General features: G+C 40.8%; 2 protein-coding genes across 4 annotated transcripts; one reads left to right on the forward strand and one right to left on the reverse strand.

Moving 5' to 3' along the window:
* Positions 1 to 1502: 1502 nt before the first annotated feature.
* On the reverse strand, positions 1503 to 16345 carry LOC118301493 (nectin-1-like). Of its 3 annotated transcripts, XR_004790317.2 has the most exons (11): positions 15823 to 16345; positions 7828 to 7940; positions 6737 to 6995; positions 6349 to 6466; positions 5952 to 6133; positions 5691 to 5808; positions 4654 to 4805; positions 4380 to 4512; positions 4182 to 4245; positions 2718 to 3626; positions 2442 to 2578 (listed from the first exon to the last, which is right to left on the reverse strand). XR_004790317.2 is itself a non-coding variant. In XM_035627064.2 (10 exons), the coding sequence occupies exons 1-10, from the start codon at positions 15872 to 15874 to the stop codon at positions 2261 to 2263; spliced, it is 1509 nt and encodes a 502-aa protein (XP_035482957.1). In that variant the 5' UTR covers positions 15875 to 16344; the 3' UTR covers positions 1503 to 2260. The 3 variants fall into 3 exon arrangements, 2 of the variants coding, with proteins under 2 accessions (XP_035482957.1, XP_035482956.1); XM_035627064.2 differs by lacking the exon at positions 2718 to 3626 and having other exon boundaries at positions 1503 to 2578; positions 15823 to 16344; XM_035627063.2 differs by lacking the exons at positions 2718 to 3626; positions 7828 to 7940; positions 15823 to 16345 and adding an exon at positions 7319 to 7526 and having other exon boundaries at positions 1503 to 2578.
* A 3160-nt stretch (positions 16346 to 19505) lies between these two features.
* LOC118301492 (thy-1 membrane glycoprotein) lies at positions 19506 to 21372 on the forward strand. Its single transcript, XM_035627062.2, has 4 exons — positions 19506 to 19654; positions 20274 to 20331; positions 20464 to 20790; positions 20888 to 21372. Exons 2-4 carry the CDS (start codon positions 20295 to 20297, stop codon positions 20983 to 20985), a joined length of 462 nt encoding a protein of 153 aa, XP_035482955.1. The 5' UTR covers positions 19506 to 19654; positions 20274 to 20294; the 3' UTR covers positions 20986 to 21372.
* Positions 21373 to 22766: the final 1394 nt, after the last annotated feature.

Consider the following 22766-nt stretch of genomic DNA (forward strand, 5'->3'; position numbering starts at 1 on the left):
ACCAATCCCAGCTGCCACTGAGCGCGAGGCGGGGTTCCCCCTGGATAGGTCGCCATAGGGCTGACATATCACAGGGTTGACATATAGGGACAGACAACCTAGTCTCCACCGATTCATAAGAAAATATATCAGGCTAAATGCTCCAGGCAATTCACATGTCAGCTGCAAACTTCGATTTCATATACAACCATGCAATCCAGTGATAATATAAAATGTATATTATAGCACATCTAACGTTCTCTGAAACACTCATGTTGGCTTTTTACCCTCTTGGGAACAATATTTAAATTTAAGAATATCATTTATAAATATATCGTTATGTAACGTGCAGCTAGGCTGCACGGTGGTGTGGTGGTTAGCACTTTGGCTTCTCAGCAAGAAGGTTCTGGGTTCGAATCCCAGTTCAAACCAACCGGGGCCTTTCTGTGTGGAGTTTGCATGTTCTCCCCGTGTATGCGTGGGTTCTCCGTCTTCTTCCCACAAAGACATGCAGAATGGGGTCAGGGTAATTGGAGACTCTAAATTGACCATAGGTGTGAATGTGAGAGTGAATGGTTGTCCGTCTCTGTATGTGTCCCTGCGTTAGGCTGACGACCTGTCCAGGGTGAACCCCGCCTCTCACCCAATGTTAGCTGGGATTGGCTCCCCCGCGACCCTTAAATGGATCAAGCGGTAGAGGATGGATGGATGGAACTTGCAGCTACTTTAGATCATCCTGAGCATCAAAGTCACTGTGTCTCAAAAAAAGTAGATCCTATTAAGCTGCAACAGTGAACAGCCTTGAATCTGTCTCAATTTGTAAGCAGTGACCATTAGACATCAGAAATAGTCTGTACCCATAGACAGTGTATAAAAGTCCACCACCACATAATTCTGTGTATTTCCTTCACAGTTGAGCCACTTGAATCCAAAGATGCAGGTTGAATAGTCAAACTTCCTTTGTCATGTCTTCAACGGGCATCCGCCATGTTGTCTCTGATTGTTTTTACAGTGAGGATGGTCAGCTGACCCATGATCCTGTTATTCTTGAGACAGTGCTGAGCAGAAATAATTGGCTAAAGCAGTGAAGGTTTAGGCCAGTGTGCCTGCGCGTGTGTGTGTGTGTGTGTGTGTTGTGGGTGTGGGTGAGTGTGGTGGGGGAAGGGGACATGTCAACAAAAGCAGGTGTAACTGGAAATGGCCACTCAGCTCTTTTACTTCAGTATCCAAGCTAAAGTTTTTTTGATAAACACTAAGTGTTGTTTTCTCCCGAGATTGTTTAGACGATGTTTTCATCATAAGTTATCTGATCTCTTCTATATGCGTAGTTACGGAGTGAACAGCACCTGGAAAATACCCTGTTTTAATAGGATGAACCAGCTATAACATTGAATCTGTCCCAATACCTTCCGACCTAAAACTTGTGTAATTGGCAAATTGCCAGGTGCCTACATGTGTGTCGTAGTTGCATTAACTGCCAAAGCGATTGAAAGAGTGTAGAAGTCGAGGATACACAGCTAATATAAGTTTACATGACGACTTTTATTTACAGTACATGCTGAAAATCCACGGTTCATCCAACAGCCAGTGTCAATGAATACTAGAAACCCACAGATTGCACAAATAAAAACATTGACTCTCTTCAGTAAATAAAAATGTTGTTTTCTTTGCAAAGAAAAACATAAATGATAGAAAATACAAGCACAGTAAAAGCATAACACAGGACAGAAGGTACAACCAAACTGAGTGAGGTCTGCAGCTCCTCAGTAAAAGAGATTGTCAGTGTGCACAACACAGGATAACGGGAGGTCAGGAGAGACAGAGTAGGGTAATAACTTTTGTTGTTTTTTTGTTTTTTACAAAATGATATCATGGAGGATAAAGTAAGGACGCAACCACATCAGACACTAAGAGATAATCCCATACATCCCATACAAGTTTTTCTCCTTTCATATGTAATACATCAATGCAATATAAACATATTCCTCTAACCTAGAACTTGGTTCAACAATCTTCCCTTTTCAAAAAATAGTAACCACAGTGAAAGACGATACGAAAAAGAGAAAATGTTTCAAAACTGGACTTGGATCCAAGTCCATTAAATAAAAAGATGCATTGTCTTTTGAATTCCATAGCCGCCCACAAGGGGCGCATGCCGAATACAAACTCCTGACGGTCCAAGGTTCAACATACTTCTCCAACCTCCTCTTCGGAAAAGGCTCGGGATTGAATCAGGGTTGTTTCATCTGCGCTCACTGGAAAGGTTTGAGTTTGTGGCGAGTCAGACGTACTGCTCTTTGGGGAAAGTATATGCCGCCACTCCTGGGGGAGGGGAGGACAGGCCCGGTACAGAGGGGTATTTGAAGATGGCCGTGGTGAGTGACGGAGGAGAGAAGGTGTTTTTTGACGTGCTGGTGCTGCTGCTGCTGGTGGTTGCAGTGGTTGGTTGTGGAGAGTGGTAGGGGTGCTGGGGCAGAAACGACAGGGGAGGGTTGATGGGAGGGGAGTAGGGCTCCGGGTAATCCTCCTTGTTACAGGCCAGTCTGTAGCTCACATAATCTGCTGTGTTTGGAAGCTCTTCATAAAATCGTCCCGAATGCTGTGGAGAAATGAGAGACGTGCATTAAAGACATATCAAAGTTTTAAGACAAGACACGTTCTCAACAATTGGTGTGTATTGGATGTGCTGCACATGTCTGCATACAGTACATACAGTGTGTACTTTTGGAGGTTCTGACCTTTTTATATTTGGGTTCCCTATTGTTTGTTCTCATCATGCTCATGAGGATGCACATGCTCACCCACGAGCACATCAGTGACACAATACATTACGTTACATTACAGTCATTTAGCAGACGCTTTTGTCCAAAGCGACTTACATGTATTACCCAAAAGGTGCAAGAATCAAAAGAGTACATAAACATTTATCAAACAGGCAAAACAACTTCAAGTGCTCCATTTTAATACACCAATACACTTTACTACCAAAGCAATTTGCCAAAAAAGACATAAGGACACAAGCTAGCAAGTAAACATGAATGTAAACACCGCAGTATTCTAAAAATCTAAAAAGTTATTCAAATTTTGTAAGAGGAAAAAAAAAATGCATTTGACACATTTGTTCCACTTCAGAGATACACATAATGCATTTTGCTGAGTAAACTGAAACAGAACAAAAAACTTCACACACTGGCAACCTCAGGGAATAAGCAGAAGACTGATGAAGAGACAACTTGCAATTTGTGAAGTGACGTCTGATTATTTACTTGTAATGGCTACTTTTGTTTGTGATGAAAACTGATAGGAGGGAAGGGAGGAGAGAGGGGAAGGCCATTGTCATTTTCAGTTATTTAAGTTATTATGGCAACAGTAATTTATATAGATTGTTTAGACCTCTATTCAGGACTGTCTCAGATCTGCGTGGCCATGTACAGGTTTTTTTGGATTTACATTCCCTTCGCTCTTATGAGATTTATACCTGTATCACTGTCAATAACTTCAACCTGACTTGAAATATTTAAATAAAAGACAGGAGTTAAAAACTCATATAAAATCAATTTAGGAAGCAACGAAGAGAATTGTTAAGGGGACGACGTGGACGTCCTCACTTTGTCCTCGGTGGCTGGCTTTTGACAGGTCTGATTGTTCTGTGTCAGTAAATGTGAAATGAAACACCCATCAAAACACAGGAGTGTGAGGAACAAATTAAATAACATTTAGATAAAGAGGTAGACACATTTCATTCATGTGACAAAGTTAAATATTGAATGTATCTGGCATCAAACACAGCGACAGGAATAAATCTGTGTATAGCAGTAGTTTTACTAAATAATCCAGCTATGACCATGAAATCACAGTTATTTGTGTATTTATTGCAGTTGGAGGTAATTTAATGTATTAAATGTGTACTCAGTGTTCACAGTGACTGATGTTCTAAATGTTTTCTGTAGCAGCAGCTTTAAGTATAATTTTACATCACCTGCCAGCCAGTCTTAGCATTACAGCATTAATTCAACTGAAAACCATATTATTATTGTGCAATAAAAATGTACACTCAGGAATACCAGGTAGTGTGGACATGCTACTAAAATACCTACTGCAATTTTATCAAATCATCAGAGGAAAAATCATTTTTCACTTGAGCATCCTGGCAAACCTTTAAACATGTTCTATGTAAAATGTAAACACTACACATGGTGTACCTGGATATCATCTCCTGGTCTTTTCCTTATCGGCTGGGACAGTTTCGTGGACGGGGAATCATTTCTGATCAGGGAGGCAAAGGAGGAAAGTAGAATTAAAGACGGAAGATGAGGATGGTGTCGGAGGAAACAAACTGCATTGGGACAAAAAAAGCATGTGAAACAACGGGAAGGAAGAGTAATGTGCAGTTTACATACGGGGAGTTGTCTTTTCTACTTCTGATTTTCAGCACCAGAACTGTGACAGTAATGCCCATGAGCACTCCAGCGGCCAGTAATAAGGCGACGACACTGATGACATCACCGGACGCGATCTGGGGTAGAGGCTTTTCTACAGAGGAAGACACGATAAAGGTTCAAACAAACACTAAGCAGGGTCAGAAGTAACAATATTGTCGGAAATACTTTTTAATTATGTTTTACTTTGCCCTCATCATCAGATCAAATGACCCCTGACCTCAGGTTAAAATACCTATGACGCTGATCTCCACAGAGGCCGATCGTGTCCCGATGCTGTTGGTTGCATCACACACATAGGTGCCTTGCAGGTCATATGTGACCGGTCCTTTGAAGGCGAGCACGTTGTCGCGGATCTCTGCATTGTTCGGTATGGAGCCATTTATCCTGCAGAACATCAAAATCAAACTTAAATAATAAGTGACAGTCGACATTTTGTGAATAGAATTTGTGTCCTTGGAGTTCACAACTTCCATTTTTAAAAAAGGACAAATAAATACTAGTATCAGCACAATTGAATTCTAGTATTTCATGCCGAAAATTCTGTTGATTTCAAATTTCCAAATTTTGAATACTTCACTCATACATGTATCCTATTTCAGTAAGACAACAGACAACATGAGAAGGGTCTGAATACAGTTCGTCTGAAGAAGCTACAAATGTAAAAAAAGAAGGGCTTAATAGCTTAAGAATTGTTAAACAAAATTTGAAGGAAAAGAAAGACTCTACATAATTAATGAGGTGTTTTTTGTTAGTGAATCTTTAAAGTGAATCTCAGTTTCTGATCTGCTTGATCTATTGTGCAGGACAGTTTCTGGTGCTGTCGTCTGGATGGTGTCTGAGGCTGCTTCTATTTTTCTCATTTATAATACATTGAGCTGTCATTAACAGGATTTATTTGACAGCTATTGAAAATGTAGTTCTTGTGTTGATTGAAATCATTAGGCTTACTCATGAATGTTTAGTGAGGGAGGTTATCTGAATACACTGGTTTGAAAGAGCAGTCAGAATTCGTTCACTTGTATTAAAAAATTGATATTCAACCTTTTCACCCAGTGATGGGCTATGATGAATTTGACAATGAATATTCAAGATTCAAGAGAACTTTATTTATCCCCCACTTTTGTTCTTAAGGGCAGTTATATTTTTTTGAATATAAACCCCATTTTCATAAGGGAAAATAAATGAACAGCCCCAGACACCACCCTGATGAAGTCGGTAAAAGAAGAAATGGCAAATTCAAATGACATTCAAACAAACAGTTGTACTCACACTTTCCACTGATACAGAGAGACGGATGGGTTGGCATCAGCAGTACAGCTCAGCTGGACGTTTTCCCGAGTCAGATACCAGTTTCCATCAAACCCGTCCACCGACACATCTGGTTCATCTAGTACACACACACACACACACACACACACACACACACACACACACACACACACACACACACACAAACACACCTGTAAAATTCAGTTCTTGCTTTCTGAAACTGTAGTTGGGCGGTTATCGTGACATATGAGAGAGACATACACTGGACATCGAGGGTGACACTGTCAGTGAAGACCTCCTCGTTGTAGGTGGTGACGCAGGTGAGCGTCTCCCTGTGTGTTTCTTTGTTTGGCACCAGAATGTAGTCACTCTGAACGGTGAACGTCCCGTCTGAGTTTCTGTACTCTCGAGTGGTCGCTTCTCCTGGCACCTTCGACTCCCACCTGCTCACACAAGTGAAACAATAGTAACGCATAGATATTGTATATGTGTAAACACTGACTCGAGGGCAAAGGGTTTTGTTTATGGGTGTGTGTGGAAGCACACGCACAAGAAGAAGAAAAAGCAGTAGATGTAACATTTCACAAAACTCCATACAGGGGGGATGAATTCGAAAGAGAAAACACTCCTCATCGTTCTCTAAATCACACAAACACACCTGATGATACCAGGCGGTTTTCCATTGGCAGAGATGCAGGTGGCCACCGGTGTTTTCAGATTGGCCGATCGAGCCACCAGTGTCGGCGTGGACAGACTCATCTGCGTTGTTGGGCGAACTGAGGGAACGAAAGTTAACGGAAGCATAGAAACGATCAGGCTTGAGAGAGTTTTCACAGCATGGTAAAATGTTAGCCTATCCAAGGTGCTTGACGTGTAGAAGCTGCTTCTGTTGACTTTGACTACAGTAAATATAAAGAGGAGTTACCTCATAATTAAATCCAACAAAAATATATCACCACCAAAACGCAGTTTTACAGAATACATTTGCAAACACACAAAAAATAATAAAATATCCAGTTGAAACAACGCTATTAAGTCATGATTACCGTGGACAGTGAGGTTTACAGTGTTCTCTCGGTTCCCTGCAGGGAACGTGGTGTATTCGCAGATGTACGTGGACTCGTCAGAGAGGCGGAGCGGGGAGAATGTGATGGTGGTGTCTTCAAGGGTCGGAGTTCGTCGCTTCACCGCTGCATTCTTGAAGGTGACACGATCCCTGAAGGGCGGGGCCACAGACACACCCAGGGACGGGTTGGCGATGGCCACATTCTGCTTGGTGCCATTCACCAGTTTCTGCCACGTTACCTTGAAAAATATAAAAGATGAAATGGGAGGAGTAAATTATGGGGTAAGGAAGTACTGAGTTCATTCCCAAAAGACAACCTTTACTTTAATTTTTATTCAGTTTGTGACAAACATGAACAAACTAAGACTAAGAGATTTTAAATTGAGGACTGCCATGAAAGTAGTAGTAGCAAAAGTGTTAAAAATATAGGTGATTTGTAGTTAACTGATTAAAACAGGGAGGAAATTATCCTGATGAATTGTGACTTCTTTTTCTTTCCCGATCACGTAATCTGGGTTTGCTATGCTTTGCTATACTATGCTTCCGTAACATGATGACTCACCGTGTTACAGAATGCATGAAGCATGTCTTGCAGCTAGACCGACATGCCCCCAACAAAGCCAGGTAAAGCGAGAACAAGGGAAACTTCCTACATGCTCTGGAAGCAGTTGACCAATCACAACAAAGTGGTCCGGCTGGCCAATCAGAGCAGACGGAGCTTTACCAAAGTGGGCCAGCTGGCCAATCAGAGCAGAGTGAGACAGGAGCTACAACCTAGCATTTCAGACAGAGGCTGAAAAGAGGAGCTGCAGGAATGAACAGTCTGAGGAAACTGATGTGTTTACTGAACATTAGAGCATGTAAACCATCTCAAGTAATAACCTAAATTAAAATGATGAACCTGAATATGAGCATAATATGTCTCCTTTAATTACAGATAAACACAATGACAGAGGTTATGCTGAATCATCTGGAAATAAGAATGCATGCTATTAGTGTCGATAGTATCATTTGATTTGAATGTATTTACACTTGGGTGTAAGCCACATGTTCAGGTGGACAACTGAATACCTGGGAGATTTTGACGGGCGGGAAGCTGTTGATGAACCGACAGCGGAGATCCACCTTTGAGCCAACATACCCCGACCTCCCATCATCCATTTCCACTGTCTGGCAATTTATTCCTGGAGGAGAGAGACATGAAACACTGTCACCTTAACTGGGCACACACAACCCAGTATCAGACGGGCATGCTGTAAGCGGTTCACAGTCAGCACAGCACGTTGATCTTATAACGTGAGCTAAGCTGGCGAAGATGGTACATTTTAGCAGCGTGAGACATGAGCTGAGGTCAAAGGATTAGAGTGAGGTATAAATAAGCACGGTCTGTTTGGTTACTGTTCCCACTGACTTACTGATCCCCTTTAACAAATCCACTGCAGAGCCACAACCACTTCCCTTAATGTACATGAGTCACGTGTGTTTACTTGTGTTTGTAAATATCCAATCTTACCATGAATATGTCAATATCTTTCTGACATTTTTATGAAGAAAATTTGTCATTCATTTTTAATTGTTTATCCATTTAAAAAAAACTTCACCCTTTATGAATGACAGCAGCCAAATAGTATAAGAAAAGTGCTGATGAATGGGAAACACATCTACCACTTCCAATTTACCACTTTCAATACGGTTTACTTTGGTGCCACAAATGTTACCACACGCTCAGACAACTTGAAAATATATCATGCAGATGTTATGTTGCTGAATTAGATAGTGTGAATGTGGATGTACTTGTATTTAAAAACAAACAAACAGATGCCGTAAGTCACAGTTCAATATAGGCCAATTTTTCCATGTTATTAATGGAGTATTGATCAGTCCATTAGTGTTCTAGACTAGTCTCTATTATCTAGTCAGACAGTCAAAAACACCCTAGGCTGACAATGCAGACATCAAAAATAAAACCTACCCCTCTGACAAGCTTGTTCACCATGAAACAGGGAACATGAAACACCATGAAACAGGCTAAGTTTTGTAGCTTCAAACAGAAAAGTGCAAATATATTTTATGAAGGGTTGCGACACATAGTAACCGAACAATAGCCTCTTGTTGTGCCACTTGAACAGGTTGGATAAATGAGGGTTAGTTGGATAAAACTGTTATTTTAGAGGATATATGATCAACAACATATCATAATATTGTTTTCTTGCGATACATCATGGATACACAGGAACAGCTGGAGTAGGCTGGAAAGCACATGCAGACTTTTCCTCATGCAGTGTAATGTGTAGTTTAACTGTCTGGAGACTGCACCAGGTTGACACCCCATGTTTTTTGTTTATGTGACAACAAGAACTACTGTCTTTTTTCATAGTTACAGTCCAATTTGTTTTTTTCGGCAGTTATTTACAACCATTAACTTTCCCTAACTCTAGGTAGTTTTTGTGGCTAAATCTAACCAAACCATAGATGGGGAACTCAATTTATTCTACATTTATCTCTGATAAAGAATAAAATGCTTTATTTATATTCTGGTGACTTGGTGTAAAGAGACCTGACAGCACCATTAACCTCTACGTTACTGCCCAACTGATTGTACATCACACAGTAGCTCTCCTGAAAGGCTTATACAAAGTTTACTGTGTGATGTACCCCAGGGCCCAATATCTTTTATCGTGTTTATGCTGACATCACACAGCTATATATATATATTCTGTAATCCCAATCATTCTATTAAACTAGACACGATTCAAAACTAAAATAAAAGAATGGAATTTGGTCCTGCTGATTTTCAGCAAAATAACATTACAAGGCTTCTCCTCCAAGTTTTGTGGTTCTCAGCGAATCAAAATGAGTATACCTAAATATATATATATATATATATATATATATATATATATATATATATATATATATATATATATATATATATATATATATATATGTGTAGTATACTACTATAGTGTGTAGTATAGTATAGTTATGTATAGTATAGTATATAATCATCAGTTTCTTATCCCCTGAAAGATCGAAATACAAAAAGCTCAAAACGTGAAAATAAAGTCTCAATTAGATAATGACAGTGATTTTTGTTTAGTTTAGTTTTTCAATACAGATCTACAGAAAACAATCTAATATGCCAAAATGCATTTGGTATATGGTACTTTTGTGAATGTTTTATACCTGCATACATGCTGACAAAAGAAAGAAATACCTCAATAAAACTGCTGACATCCACACGTGTTTTGTTATGATAATAAGTTTACTAGTTTTCTATTAGAGTGGGATTTTCCCGGCCTTACAATGCCACTTTTATAAGCCATTGTGTGTGTTTGTGTAAGTCACTGGGAGGGAAGACGGCCAGCAGTGGGAGTAGATTACAGCATTTAGGATATTAAAGTGTATCTGCATCAGGGACTTTATGGCCCATTTGCTGCTCTACATATGGACAGCTCGCAATTAAAAAATGTGGATTCAGCCCTTACAAATGTATTTGTTTGTTTTTAAACCTCCTTTTGCAATGAAGAAGACCTTTACTCGTTGAGCTGTCAATGTTATATTACACACTGAGAATTTAGCCGACTTTGCTTTTTGTGGATTATTTTGATATTTATATGTGATAACTTGAGGTTCGGTTTAAGTTGTAATCATCAATATTCTTCCACAACATCTAATATCTAGGTTAAACAAAATTGTTGTAGTAGATTGTTGGCAGGAATTCGATTATGGGCATGTTCAGTTAACATTGAATATTTGTGATAATTTACTGTATCTCTGATGGATAAATTGTATGAGACATGCCAATTACACAGAATTTTCTGCAACTAAGCAAACAACTGCAGAGTAGACAGTGGTAGTTGATATCCTGTGTATACCAGCAGCACGTGCATTGCCAGTGTATGTGAATGGTCAGGGTGATATGTGTTTTCAGGTGTGTTAGTGTAATGTAAAAACTCTTTTGGTCCATAAGAAGCTTGGTGGGTCAGAGGAGGTCGGCTGAGGAGGGCGCTCCGTCACTGTAGCCCAGGATGCATTTGTGTTCACAAAGCTAAAAGAACGTGACCTCATGCGCCCCGGACCACCTCCGGATGTGGTCTGAGTGATCCGATCACAGACAGTATCTTTTTAGAAGCATACACTCATTCAACTACCACTGAAGCTACATCCACACTGATACAATTACATTTTAAAACAGCATTTTGTCTCGTTCATTCTAAAACGCAGCCGTGGAATTTACAAACTTTAACTGGGCCAGCAGGGTTTTGCGAAACGCTCCATTTTAGGGGCTCAAAAACTCAAGAGTAGTGTGGACGGTGAAAACGTAGCAAAAGTGATTTGAAAACTAAATCGTATTATTGTAGATGTAGCCTCAGTATCCCCCCCCCCCCCGGCTGAGCTCTGTAGCTGAGCTGATTAGGGGCTTTAGGAGAAGGCAGAGCAGAAAGAGAAGCCCATACCTGAGACACACTCACACACACACACACACACATTTTATATCTCGTTTGCCAACATATCTGCCACCTTCCTCTTTTCTACTTCGTCCATTCATAGTCTTCTTTTGTTTAGACCATGGGAAATGACCTCACCGGTCCCCCTGACAATAATCCATAAACAGCAGCAGCACACAGGCAAGAGACAGTCATGGGAACTTAACAAAACAATGCCATCATTGTTTCACACTTGAATGTGCAGCATTGTAAGAACAGCAAGAGCATCCCAGCATGGTGCTGGGCTCTGTGAAAGGATATCCTCCATCTTTCTTCATTAAGTGACAATCTATTTTCAACCTTTTCTTCTCTGTATATGAGGTCCACAGAGACTGAGGCAGGTGTCTCAGTAGGTTATTCTGAAAAAACGTTGGGAAAAATGTTTCTTGTTGTAATATTATTAAGGCACGCTCCCAGAGCGAACTCCAATAAAATAAAAATGGTAAATGGTTATTTAAAATACAATTTGGGATCAGGCTAAATATTTTGTTTAACCTGTTTTGAAGTAATGTCTGACAGAGCTTGCAAAGCTAGGCTGTAATAAAGTACTGACAAACAATATAACACAGATGTCACAAAAAATATGCCAAATCAGAATCAAACAGAAAGGTTATTATAAAATAATGAGTAGATTCCCTACATGGCTATAAATTATGTTTTAAAGATTCACATAAAAATTAACCACCTTCATGTTGTAATATTTTCTAATAAGCACGAAAAATTGTTGTGTTAAAATATCAACCCAATTCAAGTAAATACAGTGTTTATGCACACACCATAGTACAACTGCAGCTGAAGGGAATGCCATTAGTTTTGCAGATATTTGGTCATAAGAGTCACCAGAGTATTGTACAAATTATTTTTGACCTGAAAATGGTTCTAGATAAAATTCAACGGTTGAATCAAGTTATTACAATTCGTCGTAAGTAGGACGTGAATGCGTGTAACCAATTTCATTGCAATCCATCCGAAGTCTGGCAAGACACTTCATTCAAAACAACAAATTTCAAACTGAAGAACTCTCTAGAACCAGTAGGATTCATCCTCTGGGGACCAAGTTTGTGTTACTATTATTGCGATAATAGTTAAGGCCAAACTAAAATGATAATTTAATTAATGCGACTTAAGGCTCTACTAAAACTATCTGAGCGCAATGCACAAGTGTATTTACGTTGTGTCCAAATCCACTTTTGGTTGTACATAGTCTCTCAACTAACCATCTCCCATTCCCTTTAAAAGCCAGGTGTGTTCGCACCTTGGTACATTCCCACTTTAACGGCAGAGTAGTGCGCCAACAATGCGCCTAACCACACCTCATGGGCTGAAGTGCATTTGCTATTTAAACAACTTGGGCACTGGAAAACAAAAATAACAACTGCGTTGGTCTGAAATTAGCAAAGACGCTTGCATCATGCTTGGAGCCGATTTGAGGGCCCTCACGCAACAAGGTTAATAAATGCTCCATGTTATCAGCAGCCATAAATCTGTAGTTATTTTGGTAGAATTTTTTTTTAAATGTATATACTATTGATGAAACTGTTGTACACGTAAAATAAACATGAAATTAAAAAGATAGTTAAATTGCTGTTGTAAGATTACATTACGTATTAACATTACTTCAAACATTTACATGATAATCTAAACTCATTGCACTTTTTACAGCCAGTTTGACCAAAGTTGCCAGAAAATTGGAAGAGAAAAGCTTTGAGAACATCAAACAGCCAACTGTTCTGTCAAACTGGCACCAAATCCACATTTCAAGTATGTGTCTCAGATTAGATATATAAGGATTGACCTCATTGTCTGCACTCTGTGCTGTTAATAAAGATATTTGCAATTACGCTACAATGTTTCATTGCCAATCGATCTACATCTACCTTCAGCTTCCCTCACTGGGCTACCAGAAGGCCACAGATACAAAAAAATGTTTTTTTAAATAAAACCTGACCTCATGCAACAGACGAGAAAATGAAAAACACAGAGAAAAAGAGGAGAGGACAGATTAACTGTTTAATCTTTAGGCCATCAAATCTGCGATTGATCTGGGATTACACAGTGTGTTTGTGTCTTTGGCCTTCTGACTTACAATGTAGGGAAACCTCAGGCGGAATGAAGATGAACTGACACACACACACTCTCACACACACACATACACACAGTGGTCTAGCTAAAAACTCATTTGTGATATGACTGCTATATACCGCAACCTGTTACTGGACTGTTTTTGCAGTTCTACATTTCACTTAGCACGTCTCCACAGATTGCATAGCATGACAGCAGACCAACAGCTTTACCAACAATGAAAATTGACTTCTGGATGTCCACTTTACCAAATCATGTGTACTGTTGTTCATTTTGTCCTGATTGAGATGGAAAAGACGCCTTCTCCTCTAATTTTTTTTCCCCTAAATCGTCTATAATCTCTCATTGTTTATGACTGGTATCTGTACACGGACACACACGCACACACGCATGCATGTACATGTGTGCGTGTTTGTGTGGGTGTGTAATCTCTGTGGCACTGCAGGAACTCGGAGTGTGTGTTTGGCCGGTGTTCAGCGGGCAGCTCACAGGATTACGATGACTGTTACTGCTGCATCTGTGTTTTGGGGCATGAAAGGAGAATATAAACCCAAAAGGGAGAGGAGATGGAGGGAGGGAAATTAAGAAAATGTCTGCGGAGGAAGATCAACTGACTGAGAGATGAGGAGGGGGGAAATGGGGCTTCAGATGGAGAGAGGGGTGCAAAAAAGAGAAAACAGGACGGGGATAGGAGTGTTTTTTGTGTTTGTGCTGGATTATTTCTGTGGAGTAGCGTCTCTGTGTTCCAGCTGTGGACAGTGGATTATTCTAAAATTCATAAGTATGTCTGTCTGTCAGCCTTTTTCTGAGGACAATTGCAAACTTTAATGTGAAGGGAAAGACCCATCAGTGACTGTCTGTGACAGCACTCTCATCAACTTGGCGGCCACCTACAGGAGCCGACGGCCCCGAGGAGTCGCTGTGAGTCTGCACCAGGCAGAAGACGACAGGCTCACTGCAGCAACAGTCAGCAGGCTCGCACTTGGCAGCGATCATGTTGTTACACTCTTCCTGCTCCCTGTGCAGCGTTAATCCACTACTCTGTCCTTCAACATGACAATCCTACACACATGGTGCAACCTCACACTCGCTAATAACACGTACACACATGTAGGCGCACCAGCAAATTACTGCTCAACTGGCACACGGCGGTTTATCACTGGCTGGATGAAAGCAATCACAGCAGATGCAGCAGCTCAACACATCCGTATGCTGTCACAATCGCTTTTGTCATGACGTAGCATGTAGACCACCCCTGCCCCCCTTCTGTTACACGGCTACAACTCTGATGCCAGCTGCATGTTTGGCCCCCAGCTTAGTGTGACTACACCGCTGCACCTGTTACACTGGGGCAAGAGTTAGTCTATTCATTCAAATACAAACACACACACACACAACGCTGAAATATGTGGGGATGCCATCTGCAGGAGCAGCCACATACACCAGACCAGTGTTGGTATGGACCGAGTGAAGTTTGGGCTGATGATTTGACTTCTCCCCTGATCAAAAGCAAAGGCTTTTAGTTTCAGAGATTAAACAATTAGATATGAAGATGAGAGGAGTTAAAACTGACACTAGCACGCTGAGCATCAAACAAAACAACAAACATTATTGAAAACAGCAACAACAAAAAACACCAAAATCCATGAACCTATATGATCATAATTGCAGAGGGAATTTGCTTAAATCTTAAACACACTACAGAAAGACTGACAGATAGACAGACAGATATAGATAGATAGGTAGAAAGATAGATAGATAGATAGATAGATAGATAGATAGATAGATAGATAGATAGATCGATCGATCTCACACACTGGGAAATTCTGGGATGATAATCATCCAAGAGGATTTTTCACAACCTGGAAACATTTTGATTTCAATTCTTAATGGCTTATAACTTTGAATAAAATATTAGTTAATCATCTAATGGTGATTAACACAGTAAGTAACACAGTACACAGTACAGTAACTTATCATTTTATCATCTTACTGCAGGTGCTTAAATGAAGATCTTCATTTAAGCACCTGCAGTAAGAGCTGATGGATGTAAACAGACTCATTGGTGTTTAAATCAACACTCGTATACAGGAAGTAAAATAGATAAAGATGCTATTACATGAATATGAAATCATTTGTCAAAACAATCTGAAACTACAAAAGGTGTAAACGTGAGAAGAACCATGCTCATAACAACACATGACACGGATGAAGTTGGTCAATTTAGAAAAAGATAAATCCCTGTAATTTACCCCGTAATTCTGTCAGACTGAGTTTACATGAATTGACCCTATACTGTACACTGGACGTAGTGGATACATGATGATAATGAATTGTGCTTTTGCACGTTTTTTTTTACTATCAACATGGCACTACTATACACCCGGTGTCTTCCCCGTATGTCTCCTCATGTGATGGGTGCAGATCTGCACTGGTCGCAGCCGCGTCACCACAGCATGACCTGCCAGGGGCAGAGGGAGGCAGAGCAGCCTACCTGGAACCACACAGGTCGTTATCAGGAATATCCAAACTCCGCTGTTATCCATGCCCACACCACCGTTGCCAGTTTTCCTCGCTGTGGTTAAAAATCCCGACGCGTGCGCGCGCGCGCGCGTGTGCACGTGTGTCCTTCCTCCTGCGTCCGGGACGAAGAGGCGGCGGCGGGTTCGGGTGCAGCTCCGGGTGCCGTCGGGTCTCCGCGTGCACTCCCCGCCGACTGCTGACTGCCGGTTCACAAAGTGTCCGCAGGAGAACGATGGGAAGGTTTCCCCAAACTTATCTGCGCGGCTCGTGTCCACTTCCTCCTCCTCCCACTCGGATTCCAGCGAGCGGCGGCGGAGCGGCAGCAGCGTGTGTCCGGCTGAGGCTTGGCGGGGATAAAGCAGCTTAACGCGTGGGCAGATTATTTCCGAGATAACCTACCCCCCCCGTCCCGACAACTATCTGTCACCGTGCGATGGCTGAGCTCAGCAGCAGCCGGAGGCGGTGCACATTTATTTAAAAAGACAAAAGGCGCAGTGAAGCTATGTGAAGTGAGCAGCATCACTCCGGGTACCGGACCCGACAGAGGCCTGGATTCAGGAACGAGCTCCCGTTGACTGTGGATGCCTCGTGCTGTCGCCCTGATGCCACCATCCACTAATGAGAAGAGACTTGAGCCCTGAGTTGATCCATATAGTGCAGGTTGACTTATGAATTCATAGATAAGCGAATGGGTAATAATTGAGCCAGGGAAATGTAGTGGAAGTAGAAACAAACAAATTCATGCACATGGTTTATTAATGTGTGATATCTAATGGCTTAAAATGTTATTAGATATGAGATATCATATTGTTTATTTTGTCGCCTTCCATCTACAGCAAATATCCGAGGAGTTGGAAGAGAAAGAGCCCCGAATCCGTGTTATCGTGAACTAAACGACATCTGCAGAAAAATGTATTACAACATGAATGAAAAAAGAGACAAGAGCCTGATGTGAGCTTATCCTGTAAAGTGTGTTTGAGGGATCTAAAAAAATGAATAACACAACATTGTGTCTAACAGCCAAAACCTGAAGTCGTCAGAAAGCACAGCCCTCCGCCAAGTCAAAGCAATCCTCCACCTGTATGCTGTTTCACCAGAAACTTTCAGAATGTTATGTATTTGTGGAGGTTACATTTGCCTATCTAATGTAATAGTATTTCTGAGTTGTGGCTACAGTTGTGTGTATTTACTAACTTTATGTGTTCACGAATGTTCATTCCTATCCTCGATAATTGTTAGTTAACAATCCCGTTGACGTAAGGATCATACACATACATACTACTGTTATCTAGCACACACCCACTCCTGAGATCAGAGCAATCAAATGCACCATATCTGTGATCTCAGATATATAAGTTAGATATAACTTCCTAGGGAGAAGCCCACCACACACACACACACACACACACACACACACAAGCTGACTTGCAGACTTTTGTGACTCTGTAGCTGTTTTCCTTCTTGTGGGGATCAAACAAAGACAAAGACACCTCTGATTCTTGAAAATTCTTTATTTCAACATCACTGAAGACTCACAGCGGTAGAATTTCATACTGAAAATGTGAAATTGTAAGATATGACTGAAATGTCAACATTTGCCCTATCTTGCAATGGTGAATTGAATGACCTGTGGCCATGGCCGAGTCCTATCTTTGCTAAAAAAAAAATCCATGCAAATCTGCCCATAACTTTTTGAGTAATCCGGCTGACAAACAAACAGATCAACTGAAGCAATCATATTACCTCCTTGGTGGAGGTAATAAAACCATTGGGTCCAAGTGATTCTATGAAGAATACACAAGAGAAGACCAATGGCATAAATATGAAGATGATAAATTACACTAAAATCAACAAATTAGTACATTTTCTCAACTACTCCTCCTGCACTCTAGGTAATTATTAAATGAACAGAAAATAAATACACAGAAATGGTAAACTGATGCTCGCACACCTATGTGGACTAATGAGCATTGTACAGCTTGATGTTAGAACACACTAGAATATCCCACTCCCTCTCATACAAGGAACATCCACCTGCATCTATTCTCCCAAAGGACTGCTGAAAGGACATTTAATTGCAAAATTGGTTTGGCCTTGTCTTTGTGTCCAGGGTGATGTGCAGAGGAGGGAAGCTCAGGAGAGAAACCAAGTGTAGGCAGGTGAGAAAAAAACGACTGAAGGTGAACGTGGAAAATTGCAGAACACACAGAGCAAGAAGAAAGAATCCGAGCTGGCGCTGGATGATGAAGATGTAACAGGAAGATGAAGTAGGAGGCAACACGAACACGTCTCTTTGACAGAGCATCGCATTCACGGTGGCCTTAATTCAAAGGATTCGAAGGATTATTGTCATAAGCAATATGTGCAGTTTGATCTATAATTATATGAAGTAAAGTTGGGATACAACCAGGGTTGAAGAAATTTGTGATTTTTGAAAGCCACACAAGATTTATGACTTCAATCAATTGTTGTTCGCTCTACATTGTCAAGAATCACTGATTATAGGGATTAGTTAATATTCAATAACACAAGCTCACTGTACTAGAACTCCTTATTCCATTCTATCTTGTCAAAAAAATTACAGATCCATAAATAAAAACGTATCAGATTTACTCAGTAGTTAGTACTTTCAGCTCATGCATTCCAAAGTCTTATTTGTGTGTATGTTTCTCTCAGGTTACTCCCTTAATCCAAATATGCAAATATGCACAGGTCAGATGGACAGAAGACTCCGATCAGATGAATGTGTCCAGTCTGTTATTAGATGAACAAGTAACATGTCCAGATTTACTTTTCTGCAGTGCATGCTGCTAATGGCACTGTCCTCTGGGATCATGAAACGGGTAAAAAGGAGTGAAAAGGATTCACAAGTTTAGCTGCAAAGAAAACCTCCTGAATGTATTAATTCTAACTGTCGATTATGATACTTGTTTTATCCATATTAGCATTAAGCTCTCTGACTTTTCAGAAAAACGTAAGATGATGTAAATGGCCTCCCTGATGTGAAACTCACTTTCCCAGGAGTTTTAGCATATTCCATCCTTCAACTTCACATGGCCTAACACTGGCACCTAGTGATGCAGATTGTGAACCTGCATCCAACCTACTTCGTTTACTTTTATTGGCCACAGGATGGAGACACTGAGCCAATGTGCATGAGTCATTTAGAATGACAGTGCTAGAAATTTCTGGGGGATGGGTGGGGGTCTCAAATTTACCCTGTAATGCTATGCATTTATACTGTGAATGCATGCTTTAAGCTAAATCTTTCTAAATTATCTTTCTCTTTATATTCTCTCTCCATTTCACCACAGTAGGTGTACAGGTATATGCTTGTTGTACATCACATAACAAGAATCATCAAGTCATTTATAATTGATAAGAGCAACTTTAAAAAGAGTGGGAATCGGTGGAGACCGTCACAAGGGCAAATCGGGACAAGAGGGTTCTGAAAATGAGACAAAGGTGAGGAGAGGACCAGGAGAGGAAAGGAGACAAAGTCATCACACCCTGCTGGCAAAAACAATGTTGCTGACCGAGTTATGCCTCGGACAGCCTCCCCCCGTGCCGTACGTCAGACACTGCAGAGGAGAGAGACGAATCAGCGCTCTCTGGTCCACCCTCAGCCCTCCCACTCTTCCTCTCCACCCTTCTGTGTCGCTCCCAACTCTCCTCAGAGGTGTTGATGCTCTGCAGTGCTGCACACTGAGGCAACCACCACCAGCAGCTGTACTGTACATTACCCCTCCAGACGAGTGCACAAACGCAAGGAGCTGCGACACATCATCCAACCCTGACAGGAGGTAAGATCCCTGAGGGATGTTCAGCTGCAGCCGGGGGACGAGACATGATGAGCACTAGGGTCACATCAGGAGGACAACGATAGAACATGTAGATATGCAGAGCTTGATAACAAGAAACCTCTAAAGTTCATTACACATTAGTCTGTAAGTTATTCTAATAATGTGAATATTAGGCGTGGGATATTGATACAGGCAAAACTGTGTCAAGGGCAGAGGGAAAAATAAGAGGAATAGCATTACAAACGGGACGAAAGGGAAAAGAGAAAACATCTGTGTCGTCTTCCACTTTGAATCAGGTCAAGTCATTAGATTTGGTCAGAGGTGAACTTCACTCAAGTTCTGGAGACAACTAGAGGACAGTGACATTTACTTCTACAAATTAGATCACACCATCTCCTTTACTTTGGTATCTTTGTTGTTGTTCTTGTCTCCATACTATTAATGATATCATGACCTAACCCAAAATTACCCTGCTACTGCCTGGAAGCGGAAATGGATCATAACTCAATTAGGCGTATTGCTGCAAAGCCAAACATTTCTTTCATTTTACATTTATTATACTGTTCTTCTCCTTGTAATGTGCTTTTCTTTCTCACTTTTCCTCTCTTTTTTTTCAAAGTTGGATGGGTGCATTTCCATCATGCTCAAGGCTCTGTTTGTGTATGGAGTGCTGGGAGGTAAGAATCATTTTGAAGAAATGTTTCTGCTCTGGTTTCTAAAGACTTGTCATTCTATGAAATACGTTTAGCTGCATAGTTCTCTTATCCCTTCTGTGTTTTTCACATGTCTTGCCCTGTTTTTTGTCCCAGTGCTGCTGTTCCCAGCAAAGTGTGATCAAATCTCCGTGTGTGTCGAAGACGACGGGGACCTGAGAGTAGACTGTCGGATCAAGCCCAAGCCCAACAAGATCGACAGCTATGAGTTCTCTTGGTCCTCCGGGACCAAAGAGACCCTCATTAACACTAATGTGTCCGGTTCAGCGGCAGAGAGCCAGTTCAGAGACAAAAGTGATGTGGTGGAGCTGGAGCCCCACGGCTTCAGGATGACCCTGAGAGGCTTCACAAACACACTCCCACACAACACCACTTACATGTGCAAAATATCCGGGGTGAATGCCAATATCATTGTGGAGGCTGGTAGGTGGATTGATTGAGTGTGTGTGTGTGTGTGTGTTTGTGTGTGTGTGTGTGTGTTTTTGTTAACTTTTTGCATCCCACTTTTCCTCCTCTGCAGATCACCTCGTCCCGTGTTCAGCTGTAAGCGTGTTTCTGAAGATATCCTGCTCCTGGATCGTTTGTCTCTTGCTCTTCTGCTATCACACACAAAGCTAAAGAAACAAACAGTCTTGTACTGCCACTCACACACACACACACACACACACACACTCATGCCTGACCATGCCTACCCATCTGTCCGCATCCACAGACATCCCAACAATAACACCTCATGTTAAAACGACGTCAACAGCTTGCAAATAATTCACTAATTTTCCTCCTGTAAGGGGACTGAAATGGTATTAAACTGTTTTCATCTACTCTCTTTGATTAAAAAGAATGATATCTCAATGATGATTCAACAGAAATGTTTAGAGATGTGCTTTTTGCTTCAGGGGCACACGCTGTATTGTATCTGTATAAATGTGATGACTAACTTGCCAAGTAAGTATTATTTTCTAAGCTGCAGCATTTGATTCAATAAAGAGATGCTGGATAAAGTCAGAACTGCTGTGAATTGCATGTTCATGGGACAGAACTGAGACCTGCATGGCAATGACAAGGTTCAACAGGAAATACGCCTCCTTTTAAAGCTTAGTCTTATTCCATAATGCTGGACAAAGGCGCCACTAAGGTTAATAATGACAGCTAATATGTTACAGCACATTAGTGACTGATGTTTTTTTGAGTGAGGTGTTGAGCGTTTGTAAGGCTGATCTGTAGTGCATATAGAACAGTACACACACCCATTGGAAGTTATGTTTGATAGTTCAATGTCAAAGTGAAAACAGATCTCTGCAGATAAATTACAAAATACTGCTAGTATTGTCTGCTATAGGAGACAGCTGAATCATCACTGATGTAGCCTGTGGACTTTTTCACAACAGACATTTTGAATTGTCAGAGCAGCAGAGAGACTTTGATGCTCTGTTCCATGTAAGTGTTTTAGTAAGACACTATTCTGCCAGTGTGCACAATGCAAAGGCTGTGTAACTGAAATAAAACAAACACTATCCATATTAACGTTACTGTTATTGTTATTAATTTCACCCATGCTGTTCCTGCTGTGACATATTAAAATGTATGCTGAGAAATAAATGTATTAGTTTTAGACGTCACAATAGTTGAATGGAGATCATCTATGTGGCTATAACTTTTGGCAAGGTGGTACAGCGGCAAAACCTCCACCAGCAACGCTCCAAGCAACTCAGCAAAAACTTGATTGAAAAGCAAAAGGGGTGGATGGAGGAACATTAAGTACAGTAAACAAATCAATAGAAGATGGGAAAAGTTTGGCACAGCATTAAGTCGGCCCAGAACTGTCTGTCCTCCAAAACTAAATTAATGTACTGTACAAGAAGACTGGTGAAGGCGGCCACCATGGGAGACTTGGACTGGAGAAACTGTGCAGACAATAACATTTGGCTGGTGCTTTACCAGTCAAAGCTGTGCCCAGGCAACATGCATAGAAATGGCTTAAAAACAAAAACAATTTCCTGCAGTGGCAGCATCATTTCAATCCAATCAGGAAAGTGTGGTTGGACTAAAAAAAATTGTTGTTGATAAATGATAATAATAGAAAAATAATTCACAATGTTCCCTGCAACCAGAGAGACCTGTCGAAACAAACTGAAGGATGTAATTACTATTAAATTATAACAACTAATATTCATGCAAACAAGTGTTTTGCAATGTGTAAATGTAATTAAGTTTGGTCCCTTTGTAAAACTCTGTTTCTGTTGATCCAGACTGATATTCTCTTGATTCGGTTTCCCAAAAGAAAAATGTGCTTTGACTTAATGTTGTGGAATAAAAACATGAAATTACATTAAAAGTTCTAAGTGAAAATCACAGCTATTATTTTTTAATTTTAAACAAGTTCTAACTTCTCCAGTTGA

Source organism: Scophthalmus maximus, chromosome 2 (assembly GCF_022379125.1).
Source record: "Scophthalmus maximus strain ysfricsl-2021 chromosome 2, ASM2237912v1, whole genome shotgun sequence".
NCBI classification, from domain to species: domain Eukaryota; kingdom Metazoa; phylum Chordata; class Actinopteri; order Pleuronectiformes; family Scophthalmidae; genus Scophthalmus; species Scophthalmus maximus.

Excerpts from the sequence above, each read along its gene's own strand:
- LOC118301493 (XM_035627064.2), bottom strand. The coding sequence starts at position 15,874 with ATGGATAACAGCGGAGTTTGGATATTCCTGATAACGACCTGTGTGGTT. Across the intron at positions 6,134-6,348 it reads AAACCGCCTGGTATCATCAG|GTGGGAGTCGAAGGTGCCAG; the intron begins GTGTGTTTGTGT and ends TTGTGTGAGCAG. Across the intron at positions 5,809-5,951 it reads TGTCACCCTCGATGTCCAGT|ATGAACCAGATGTGTCGGTG; the intron begins GTATGTCTCTCT and ends TGTGTGTACTAG.
- LOC118301492 (XM_035627062.2), top strand. The coding sequence starts at position 20,295 with ATGCTCAAGGCTCTGTTTGTGTATGGAGTGCTGGGAG. Across the intron at positions 20,332-20,463 it reads TGTGTATGGAGTGCTGGGAG|TGCTGCTGTTCCCAGCAAAG; the intron begins GTAAGAATCATT and ends TTTTTGTCCCAG. Across the intron at positions 20,791-20,887 it reads CAATATCATTGTGGAGGCTG|ATCACCTCGTCCCGTGTTCA; the intron begins GTAGGTGGATTG and ends CCTCCTCTGCAG.